Below are 13,011 nucleotides of genomic sequence, written 5' to 3' on the forward strand. Positions count from 1 at the left end.
AAAGTATCAGGAAAGGAAAGAATAATTTAGCTCAAGTACTTGGTAAGAAATAGGAATACAAAAACAAATAACCAGAAATTGCTAGTATATGTATCAGCCATCTCAGAAAGAAGAAACAGGCCACTTTATTTCCTTTAAGGCCTGACATTTTTCTCTCTGCCCTTTTCCGACACCCTCCATTGTGTGGTCTCTAAGCAGCCCTACTGTGAGCAGCTGTAGACGCTAATTCGTGGTTCACTGAGGTGTCAATTGAGTCTTAAACCAAGGAAACAACAGCTGCAAAACAATACTTGACTCTGGTGCAAATATTTTCAAAGGTAGACTAAAGTTTCAACTGTTATTTTAGATAAACAAAACCCCAAACCATAACCTTCCATCAAGTCACAAAACAAAAGAACACGCGGCCGGAGTTTAATTCATTGCGTAGCGACATTTCTCATCGTGTTGCCGCTATTTAGACAGGCTTTCACGACTTTACCTTGACAAACGACTTCCTTCACTAGATGAAAAACTAGCTTCCGAAGCGATTTTGTTAGTTGTCTTTGTCCTGAATGTACCGCTGCCAATATTCAAACCTGTGAGAAGCACAAACATGGAGAGGGAGTGTCAGCCACCACGCAGCAACGAGTGAAGAAGAGGGCTCACAATAACTTTGGTGAAACAAATGTCAACAGGGGAAGATGCTGCTCAAGCCACAGAAGGCAGGGAGCTTCTGAGGCAAGGAACATGTTGATAGAACTCTGAAAGGAAGTGGAGCGTTTTCCGGTGATACTTAGAAGCCACAAAAAATAAAAAATAAAATCATTCGAAGAGCTCTATTCCAAATGACCACGATGCACATGTGAGCACATGGGTCTCTACTACAGCACCATGCACTGGATAATTCACCTTGTTATAACACATGGGCAGCAAGGGATCATCAAAATAATGGGTGCTGGGAACCAGGTCTCAGAAATAACTGACACCGCTGGATGACAGTTACCCACCCCACCCACCCTTAAGCCCTCTGCCAAATCCTCTGTTTTTCCATCTCCCAGGAGAGACTGAATCTCCATTGAAAACCATCAAGGCCACTCTTTAACCAGCCTGAAAAAGTTGATGGGGAAGATGCACAATCCACCTCTTTCCTGGAGCCAGGGGAACCAGACTGTTCCCATGATGCTATCAGCGTGCAGGGCAATCCTTGACCTCTGCCCCCTGGGTGACTTCAGCCTTGGATGTTTCTGCTTCAAGTCTGATTCTTAACTGGCAGTCACCTGAGATCACGGATAGAGAGTGCATGGGTGTCTCTGCAAAAGGCATTTGCTGAGTTTCTATCCTGTAACCTGCTTGCCTGCATGTAACCTCTGCAGCCAAGCCATTCTCTTAAGAATGTGTCCGTGCTCAGCCTGAAGAGGGTTTCCATGTGCTTACCAGCATAAGGCCTTTTCAGACATGGAAAGGAAGGCGCAAGGTGGCAGCGGCTTTCCTTAGTGACAGGTCCAGAGGCAGAGACCTAACACATCTGATGCAGAAAGTAACTGAAACATGCACTGCTTCTTCAATAGTCAGATTTGGGGTGGCTCCTGAGTTCAGGGTGCCCATCCTCACCACTACCTGTAACAGCAGTAGCGGGGTACGCTAACCACGGGGTACATGGCTTCCGTTTCCCTCCACCCTGCCAGCCTGCCTCCTGCTTCTCTTTGGAGCTCAGAGAAGTCCCCAGGATCAGAGTGAGAGCGAGAGAGTGAGAGTGAGAGTGAAAAGTATTGTGTGACCACACGTAAACTAAACGCCAGAGGCCGTATCTGACCTCAGAGATGGCTGACACCACCAGAAGGACTTCTATGATCCCAACGCAGGAAAATGTGGAATCTTGCAAAGCACATAGTGTAAATTTGAGTGTGGAGTGAGGGAACTGAATCTAGGGGTGCTTGATTATACAACCTATAAAGTATCACTTATGAATAAATTAATAAACAAATACATTAATCATTAGTATATTAATAGTACCAACAATTTTTTGTGTGTGTGAGGAAGATGAGCCCTGAGCTAACATCCATGCTAATCCTCCTCTTTTTGCTGAGGAAAACCGGCTCTGAGCTAACATCTATTGCCAATCCTCCTTCTTTTTTTCCCCCAAAGCCCCAGTAGATAGTTGTATGTCATAGTTGCGCATCCTTCTAGTTACTGTATGTGGGATGCGGCCTCAGCATGGCTGCAGAAGCGGTGCGTCGGTGTGTGCCCGGGATGCGAACCGGGCCGCCAGTAGCGGAGCACACGCACTTAACCACTAAGCCATGAGGCCGGCCCCCAACATTTTTGATATACATCCAAGGGACTACAACTTATGTCAAATTTACTCATCCTTTGAACTTGTCCAATTAACTATCCATATAAAATAAACTTACCAAACATAGATGTGTGGAGTCACCTTCCAACCACGTGTGTCTGCTAACTGGCTGTAAGGCTCTGAGGGAGGTGCTACTCTCTTGTCGCCTCCTTTTGTGAAATGAGGGGGTTGGATAAATACTTTCTAAATCTCTCTGGATTCTAATTCTGTGACTCAAATGTGAAGAAAGTGGTGAAAAGCAAACGGTTAAGGGCTCACGAGTGCTACATCTTTCCAAAGTGATGAAGCCCTCCATCGGGGCAGAGGCCCTGCTTCATACCTCAGCCAACTACAATGTCTCACATTCGCGGAGTTCACATAACACCCAGCACCACCGCGGCCAGCAGTCGCCGAGGGCTGCTCTCTAACAGGCCCTGTGCTGGGCATTTCGCCTGCAGTGGCTCACTGAATCCTCAAAACAACCAAAATAACAGAATTTTGCAGCAACCAATTCTAACACTAATATTATCTAGGAAATAGCTCTCTGAAGACAGACAGCTAAGTCTAATGCACCATATGTCCCTCGAAAAAATGCCTGTCTGATATAGACATCTTTGAGACAATTAGGAAATCTGGATATGGCCTGGGAATTATGTGATGTTAAGAGATCACTGTTCATTCTGATGGGTGAAATTATGGAATGGTGGTTTATGTAAGGATAAGGAAGTGACTAAGGTGTACTTCCTTCTGTATGAATCCATTTATTTTCACAAAGGGAGCTGAAGTGACATACTAAAAAAAGGTGTAATAAAATAAAAACCAATGAAAATAATAAAAATGCAATAAAGTATAGGAAAAAAAAGAAAATTACAATTAAAACAAAAATCCTAGATTGAAGGAACTACACTTAAGCTTAAAATTTAGCTTTACTGGGATTTACAGTCTTTTCATTTAAAAAGCCCAAAGTTTTCCAACATTCTGGTGAGGGAAAATAGCCCAGGATGATGTTCCCCATTGATGATTAAGAAACTGGAAGATGTGGGAAAAGAAAGAATTTGGGGTGTCTCCTGTGGTACTTAGTGACAAGTTACTATCATGACATGCCAGGTATAATCCAAGGGCCTGTAAGGACCATCGCCATGCCAGGGCTGGCACATATCCAGGAGAGAAGACTCTTCCAAATTCTTGTTTGTTAAGGACTGAAAAAGTACTGGCTGATTCTGATCCAGTGATAGCTTATTACAAAGCAAACTCCAGAAACTTTCAAAGAATGACCACCCTTCCCTGAGCACAGCACTAGCTGCTGCCTTGGGTCACCTAGACACTGGCTGTGAGTGCTGAATCTGCTCACTTACCTGACAGTTGTGATGCAGAAGCATCTGCCTTTTGGAACCTGTCTTCAGTTTGATTTGTATTATCCTGAAGGGTAGACCACTTCAGCAACTGGTAGGCTTTTGTTTCTACAGATTTAAAAAAAGGCACAGATAACTGGATATCCACATGCAAAAGAATGAAGTTGGACCCTTACCTTATACCATACACAAAATCAACTCAAAAAGGGTTAAAGACTTAAACATAAGACTGAAAACTATTAAATTCCCAGAAGAAAACATAGGAGAAAAGCTTCAGGACATTGGTTTTGGCAACGATTTCTTGGATATGACACCAAAAGCACAGTCAACAAAATTAAAAATAGACACACAGGACTATCTCAAACTTAACTTTTGCATGTCAAAGGAAACAATCAACAGAGTGAAAAGGCAACCTACACAATGGGAGAAAATAACTGAAATCATATATTTGAAAACGGGTTAATATCCAGAATATATAAGGAACTTCTACCACTCGACAACAATAACAAAAATCAAATAACCCGATTAAAAATGGGCAAAGTGCTTGAATAGACATTTCTCCATATACAAATGGTCAATAAGCACATGAAAAGATGCTCAAAATCACTAATCACCAGGGAAACGTAAATCAAAACCACAATGAGATATCACCTCACACCCATCAGGATGGCCACTATCAAAAGAACAGAAAATCAGCGTTGTGGAGGATGTGGACAAATCGGAACTCTTGTGCACTGCTGGTGGGTGTAGCTATTAGGGAAAACAGTATGGAGCTTCCTCAACAAATTAAAAATAGAATTACTATATGATCCAGCAATCCACTCTGGGTATATATCCAAAAGAACTAAAAACAGGATCTCAAAGAGTTATTGGCACACCCTTGTTCATCACAGCATTTTCCACAATGGCCAAGAGGTGGAAGCAACCCAAATGTCCATCAATAGTTGAATGGATAAAGAAAATGTGGCATGTACATACAATGGAATATTATGCAGCCTTTAAAAAGAAGGAAATCCTGTCACATACTACAGTGTAGATGAACCCTGAGGACCTTATACTAAGCGAAATAAGCCAGTCACAAGAGGCCAAGTACTGTATGATTCCACTCATATGAAGTAACAAAAGTGGTCAAAATCATAGAAACAGAAAGTGGAAAGGTGGTTATTAAGGGCTGGGAAGAAGGGGGAGGGAGTATTAGTGTTTAGTGGGTATAGTGTTTCAGTATTGCAAGATGAAAAAGTTCTAGAGATCTGTTGCACAACAATGTGAATATACTTAACACTACTGAGCTGCACACTTAAGAACAGTTAAGATGGTAAATTTAAAGTTATGTATTTTTTACCACAATTAAAATAAAAAGTAGAATTTGTCCATGACAATTCAGGTTTCTGCCTGTTGTCCCAGCATAATAATTAATAGAGTTGTCTTTTGTTAATCAAAAGTTTCCTAATTTAGACAATAAATTATATGGTGACGCTACTTAAGAGACATATGAGCCAAATGCAGTGCAATGGCACAGTTTGGCTACTCATCAAAAAACATCAACTGAAAAGATATCTGCTTGGCTCCTGACTGAACACTGATTGGATATATGATATTGCTAAATTGTTATTAACTGCTTTAGGTGTGAAAAAAATACACAGAAATACTGAATTTTCTACTACCTAGAAACAAGTTTCTTGAATTCCTCCTACGATGTTAACACTTTTCAAATGCATGCAAATTAGTTTTTTGAACTGTCCCTTTTTAGAAACTCTGAAAACAAACAAACGAAAAACAATTTAGTTGAACCCAGGTTTCAAGACTCGAAGTCAAGTTGTATGAATGTATTTGAGGTGGCCAAATTCTAGTCATTATTTTGAGTGGGTCTGTGGATAGGTTCAACTCACAGTAAAATGGTTTCTCTCCAGTCCAGGCCTTGCAGAAGCGGCTACAGGAATGAATCAGAAGACACATAACTGACTGCCTTGGTTGGGCAGCTGGTCCTCTGCAGCACGCGCTGCCCTGGCCCTCAGGCTTGCACATTCGAGTGTGGGGTCTCTGGGCTGAGTGAGGGGCGGGAAGGTCAGGAAGGGGAGGCGGCAGCAGGATGAGCTGGGGGACCCACCGCTGAGAAAATCTAACCAGGCTCATCGTAGGGACAGAGAAGAGCATCTGCAGGGAGCAAAGCCAGGTGCCCCAGAGGGGTCAGCAGCAGCCTGGGCACCCACAGGACACCCTTACCCTGCAGGACTGTTAACAGTGTCTGCTGTAAGTTAAAGTGGGGAAGACTGTTGGGAAAAACAATAAATAATGATCACGTAAAGAACCTGAGAGACACAACTTTCCCATTACCTCAAGGCTCAAGGATGCCTGGATAAAAGAGAGGCTGGAGAAATAGAGTTTTAGCACAGACATAACAAAACAGCATCCACGTCCACATCTCCAACATGGCCACAAACAAAAGGACTCCTGCTGTCAGCACCGGAGGCTGGCAATCACTGCTTTCCTGCTTTTGCTGGTTCAATTTAAGAACTTAACCATGAGCCCCTTATTACTGGATTAAAACTACCGTCACACTGACGAATACAAATGTAACTTATCTTGCCCTACTGAGAATCAATCAAGATAAAAATAAGTACTTAAAATGAGCATCATATTTTGAAATATTAAATGCTATATAGTTAAAATATGTACAGATCAGGGACTCAACTCTGAAAATAATAAATCCTAAGGCAACACTTTTTAACATTGCTGGATTGTGATATTAGTTGGGCAAACCTGAACTAGTATTTTGACAAATTTAATAAAGAAAACACCAGATGTCATGCATGCAGAAGGGGAAAGTACTGTTTTGCATAACTTGTGTATATGTGTTGGGTACTGGCCTAGGACAGAAAGTGTTTCTTGCTGTAGATTAGTCCCACTGTCCTAGGACAGCATCATAACACTCTCCTGTCAGTCCTACTACCTATATTACTTCAGATTTGTGGTAAGGTACTTTTGGGAGAGGAGAAATATCAATAAAATCAAAGAATTCTAAAAAGGTAAGGAATCACTGTAAAAGAGGTAAAAATGTTCTGTTTTGTTTTTATTCTATAAAGATCAACCAAAAAGTTTTTCAGCTTTTAGCATACAAGTCCAGATCATAATGACCATATGCTATTTCTGCACTCAATTATACTGACTTGGTCAAGGAAAAGAGAGCAAAGATAAAAGTTAAAAAAAAAAAAGAATAGGAAAAGAAAAAAAGAGTAGCTTCTTGGTAAACAAAGGCTCCTGGCAGCTGGAAGCTGGAGTTAGGCTTTCCTCTCATCTATTGTTGTGAGGTAAATCATCTGACTCCAGTGAGCTGGCTCTCCTGCTCCTCAGAAAACACGTGCCTTTTATTTTTAGGAGATTTTCGTGAAAAATATAAAGCTAGTAGTTGTGAGTTAATTTCACATTTGGGAGGATTAAGTATTCTGTCCAAATATAGGACAGTACGGATATTATCACTGGTCTGAGTCTAGCAAAGGAGGAATGTGAAGTGAATTCACATTAGCAGCAAGGGACCATTTTATTTTACCACTCTGGAAAAGAAAGGCCATTTCCATGTTCCACACACTTTCCATTCTGGTTTCCTTCTCTTCCTTCCTCTTATTCTTTTTTTTTAATTGAAGTATAATCAACATACAGCATTATATTAGTTTCAGGTATGCAACATAATGATCCAATATTTGTACATACTGTGAAATGATCACCACAGTTAGTTAACATCAGTCACCATACATAGTTACAAAGTTTCTTTTCTTGTGGGTGAGGAATTGTAGGATCTACCCTTCCCTTGCTTCTTGAAGGACTTGGACTCTGTAACTGGCCTTTCCCTTCAAGGCTGCCCTGAGTCTGCTTTCAACCGTACACAGTTTTGGAGGGATGTAGCTTGTCTCTCCAGTCTCGTTCTCCCAGAGCCCACCCCGCTTCCCAGCCATAGCTCCTTACTGGTATTTGATCTTTAAACCTTCTGTAGCCCTTCTCTAAGCGGAAAGTCAGTGAAGCTCACCCGGACAATTTTTATCTGGGACATAGCCGCCCTGACCTAAGTAATAGAGGGTTGGCAAAATCAAGCTGAGGACTGCTGGGCACATGGCCTGCTCCCATCCCCGATGCATGCTTCCTCGTGTGGTTTAAGGGCAAAGTGAAGTTTAAAAGGTGAAAGGATTAAGTGTATTCACTTGGAGGAAGAAACACTAACTGAGGCAGGACCAAGACACCAAACCAGCCAGAGGGGTTGGAGCAGGCAGCAGGTGCTGCTGTCTAACAGGAGGTCTGTGTCGGGCAGCAGATGCTCAGAGCTGTGGTCATTCTCCCATGGCATGTATCACACCCTCAGTCACCCCTGTTTTAGTCAGAAGAGCTGCACAAAACATTTGAAGGACTGGGAAACAACCCAAAAAGGAAAAACAAAATTAAGGTTTGGTTAAAAAATAACAATGAGAGGATAAAGGCTACATAGCCTGCGTAGAAACAAGGGAAGAGGGTTTAAGAACAGAAATTGCATAGATTGGACAGGGCAGGATTATAAATGCAGATGCTCTGGGGCCAAGCAGGTAGCACAGAGAAGTGAGTCTGGCCAGCTGGAGAGCACATGCCTGGCCAGGGGGGACAGCTGTTCTCCGGCTACAGCCAACTGCTGCCAGGTGGGAAAGTGGGCCTAGTCTTGCCAGACTCCTGCCTTTCTTAAAAAAAAAAAATGCAACACTGCACAGGCCAAACAGAACACATTGGAAACCTCGAAACTAGATGGTGGTGAGCAATTTTTTCTGTGTTCCCTAAAAGTGGCACAAGAACACTCGGAGAAAAACTTCAGCCAAGGGATATAAGCTAGATGTTAGCAAAAGCTTCCGTAGTTGACAGAGCTGAGAGACCCGGGAACACACTATCAAGGCAGGCTGCAAGAGCTGTGTGGAGGTTTTTAAGTAGCTGCTTGTATCAAATAGACCAGGCTTCAGACTCTTTGGAGGCAAGAGTCTACGTCTTGCTAGGGGCACTCGAACAATTCAGACCTCCTCCTGGAAAAGCCTAGAGGTCTTGGCCAGGACGCCAACTTCATAAGTCAAGTAGGCAAAGCTACGGGCATGAAGTTTCTGGTAACTCAGGCCCAGGCTCTCCTAGAAGGAAGAAGGATAGTGAAGAATCAAGCAGTTCAAAGCTGCACTGTATTGCCCTGCAGATTTATAGTTACGAAATGAATGAACGAACAAAAGAGCAAAAGTAACAAGTCTAGAGTTCAAATCAGCCTGCTATAGACAAGTGGGGGCCGAGTTCCTCCAGTTCCAAGGAGAAAAGACTTGAGTCTTCTCAACTGCAAGTAAACCCTAAGTCTGCAAATTCGAGGACTAGGTAGCCCCTTAAGGCTTTACTTTCCAGCCTGTGACTGAGAACTCCAGAGAAACGTTTCCGCTCATTAGTCATGTCAAACTCTCAGAAAATTATTGAGAAGTGCGTATAATTAGATAAAACAAATATTTCTAAAGAATACAATTATTGTCAATTAGAATGTTCTGGTACACACAGAAACAAATACATCTGCATGCTCAAGCTTTCAGTTCTGGATCTCTCAGTCAAGCATCTATTATACACTCAAATCTGTGTCAAGATTTAATTTAAAAAGTAGAAAATATTGCAATTTAAAACATAAAATAAAGGAGTCCGGGGGTTAAAATCCATCCTTGGCTATTAATTCCAGACTGATGACACAAAGAGATAAATATGTTTTTCCCTACTTTGTTACATAAGCCAGCCAAACCCAATCATCTATCTTCCTACAAAGTGGTGAAGAATCACTGAGATTGTTTTTTTTTTTTTTTTGGATATGCATTTCGTGTCTAGAAAATGGAAACAGCCAGAGAAGGAAAGCGAAAACATGCTGAATAAAGGGAGATAGGAGAGAGATGATGTTGAGGAGGGAAGAAAGAAAAAGCCTCAACTTCTTATCTTTTATTCTCTTTTATATGCAAATGTACACCTGCTAAAATATTTCTAAATCTAGAAAGAAAAAGAAAAAGAAAATATTTGATGAAAAAGTGCTTTTAACAACTCATTACAAGAACCAGAGAGAGGCAGGGTTCACCAGCCTCTAGGGGTGTCTCCAGGCAGAGAATCTGCCTCTGGCTTGCGCAGAAATCCCTAATGAAAGAAAGAAAAGTTGGGCCCGGAAAAGGAGTAACAAAGGGAGATGCAAACAATACCATCACTACAAATAGAAAAACAACCTTGAACCAACAAAGAACTGGGCATCTTTGAGTAAGGAAGGGGAATTACTATTCCTATAGGAAGTATGTAGAAATTTAAAAATTAAATTTGAAAAGTATTTTCTGTCCACTGAGTTTCCCAGTGCTGTTACTTTTCACATATTTCTACACCCATGCAAATTTTTTTCCACACTGTTACTAGATGTGTTGCTGATGCAGCAAACATAGTCATTTTTGTAAAATAAAATAAAAATTGTGACATATATTTCTAAAATTAATTCTAAAGATAAATATTATCACTGAAAATCCAGAAGTCATTTGTCTAGTAATCTGCTCAAATGAAAACAAGAAAATATTAGGATATGGGTGCCTTCACAATTCTGAAAATACAGAAAACTCATCTATATTTAGGATTTTTTTCAAAGGCCATAAGTCAATGTGAACCTGAAATACATAGGTTGGATCCATGACGAGAATCACTTTTCATGTCCAGACTTTCTGCAATAAACTCCACTCCCCCAGTGTTGTGGGCCTGTAAATCTATTGCCAAGGTTTCTCTGTGCTCTCAGAGACTGCTGATGTACAGAGAAGAGAAACTCCTACTTCACATGAGTTGCCTGAAGCTGCTTCAGAAAATAAATATTTAGGGGCCAGCCCTATGGCATAGTGGTTAAGTTCGGCATGCTCCGCTTCGGCAGCCTGGGTTCGCAGGCTCGGATCCTGGGTACCAACCTATACAACTTGTCAGCCATGCTGTGGCGGCGACCCACATACAAAATAGAGGAAGACTGGCACAGATGTTAGCCTAGGGCTAGCCTTCCTCAAGCAAAAACAAGAGGAAGATTGGCAACAGATGTTAGCTCAGGGTGAATCTTCCTCAGTTAAAAAAAAAAATTTACATCACATTCTTAATTTCTACGGAGTAATTCAACAATTACACTTGAAAATAAATGTCAGGCTTGTAACTGAACTTTAACGAATGTTCCAAAACTGAACTGAACAGTTCCGCTGGTATTACTTCATATGTAAATTTATAACCATAGTGCCTGCCACTTAACATTGTTCAGCCATGGGAGGGGAATTTTTAACTCTCCAAGTCATGCAATCTTGAACTTTTCAAAGATTGAGTAATCTTGATCAGGAAGCTATATTTTATTGGCATAATTAAATATTTTTAAAAACAATATTTTTAGCAATTTGCATTCAATGATTTATATAATGAGAAGAATCAGAAATAAAGACAATAATATTATCATTAGCATTATAGTAGGGTCAGGAATAATCAATGTGTAAGATGAACTAGATGTTAGAAATGTAAAATATGAAGAAATCTCTCTTCACCCCCTACAGTGGGTTGAATGATGTCTCCCCTAAAATTCATGTCCACCCAGAACCTCAGAATGTGACCTTATTTGGAAATAGGTTCTTTGCAGATGTAATTAGTTAAGGATCTCAAGATGAAATCATCCTAGATTTGTGGTGGGCCCTAAATCCAATGACAGGCATCCTGACAGGAAGAGTGGACACAGAGACAGAAAAGAAGGTGATGTGCTGATGGAGGCAGAGACTGAAGTCAAGCTGTCACAAACTGAGAGCCACCAGAAGCTGCAACAGGCAAGGAAGCCTTCTCCCCTAGAGCCTTCAGGAGCACGGCACTGCTGGCCTTTGGTTTAGACTTCTGGCATCCAGAACTGGGAGAGAATACATTTCTGTTGTTTTAAGTTTGTGGTACTTTGTTACAATAGCCCTAGGAAAATAATACACTTCGTGATCCTCGATTTTATTAAAGTATCTGAAGCCCAACCTCTTCTCTCCCCACTTGAGTCTCTTGCATAAAATGAAGGTGTTTCACAACATGACCTACAAAGGCTCTTTCAGCTTTGAGACCCCCTGCTCCATGGTTCTCAAACCTGGGGAGTCACCTGGGGGTGTTATAAAAGACTGATGCCTGAGCCCCACCCCTAGAGGTTCTGATGTAACTGGTCAAGGGTGTGGCTGGGGCATAGGTATCCACCCAGGATTCTACTGTCAACGACCAAGGAGAATTTCTCTAGGCATTTATGAATTAATTTCCTTGAATGCAGGAGCAACCAATCGAAAACACTCTTCAGAAAGGTGCCTTTCATTCTTTACTGACCATGTTAAACAAACACCACCGCCCTGTAATGTCATGAGTGAAGACGCTTTGCTGTAGCAGCAAAGGGGAAGCCCCAGCAGCCTGACATCTACCACAGAGACAGGGCCACAGGGACTGCAATGGACAATCCAGCAGCATGAGATGGTTCCCCTGGTTTTGCACGAGTTGGGGCTCCCAGGCTTGGCAGGTAACACGTCCTTCCTGATCCTCGTGCATTTCTGGGACAGGACAGGTGAGACACATTCTTAGTAAAGTCTCCTTAGTGGAGTGTTACGCCACTGTACTCTGGCGTCCAACGTTGTCACCACAGTCTTCTCTCCCAGGGTAAATCCAGTCACCAATGACAACCTGGCTATTGTATGTTCCCAGCCTTTTCCAATTTGATGTAAAACTCAAGCAATAACGTTTTGAGAAGCACTGCCCAGAACCCCAAGTGGCTGACCTCCCTCACAGCTTCTAAATGGACATACCTTAGTATGACATTGAATATTTCAGCTTGCCAAAGAATATCAGTGAGAAACGGCACTGTCAGGCAACCACTTTCAACACAGCTTGACCGAGAGAATAGGAGTCAAAAGAATGAGAGGCTGAATGGACATTCTTAGAGGCTTAATCCTCTTCAGATAAAAGCTGAGAGCCCTTTTCACACGGAGCTTAAGGAGATGAGTTTTGCCAGGCTGGGCACGTGGGGTGGGGAAAGTATTGGTAGAGTGACTGAGTGAAAGAGACAGCGTTCTGGCCTGAATCAACAAGCATTTAAGGAAACTCCTTAATCTTTGGATTCCAACTCGTTTTTATTCATTCGTTTGACAAACTGAGTGCCCACTGTGTTGTGTGCCAGATACCGTGTCAGGTGACGGGTTTCTATGACATTTAGCATAACCTGTGTCACTTGCTAAAACTAAAACTCACTTCACTCTCAGAGGTAAATTCAGTATGAATACAAATAAAATTGCCAACGTGGGAAATTTCACTTGGGGGTATAAGTAGTTCAGATGA

The 13,011-nt window shown here is 41.8% G+C and overlaps 1 protein-coding gene across 1 annotated transcript in view; it reads right to left on the reverse strand.

The window, feature by feature from the left end:
- Positions 1-1,131: 1,131 nt before the first annotated feature.
- The window catches only part of LOC131402408 (centrosomal protein kizuna-like), a 66,744-nt gene continuing 54,864 nt past the window's right edge, over positions 1,132-13,011 (reverse strand). Inside the window, 2 exon segments of the mRNA XM_058537183.1 lie at positions 1,132-1,256; positions 3,667-3,771. Coding sequence (XP_058393166.1) covers positions 1,165-1,256; positions 3,667-3,771 — 197 coding nt within the window. The 3' untranslated portion in view covers positions 1,132-1,164.

This window comes from Diceros bicornis, unplaced genomic scaffold, assembly GCF_020826845.1.
Source record: "Diceros bicornis minor isolate mBicDic1 unplaced genomic scaffold, mDicBic1.mat.cur scaffold_100_ctg1, whole genome shotgun sequence".
NCBI classification, from domain to species: domain Eukaryota; kingdom Metazoa; phylum Chordata; class Mammalia; order Perissodactyla; family Rhinocerotidae; genus Diceros; species Diceros bicornis.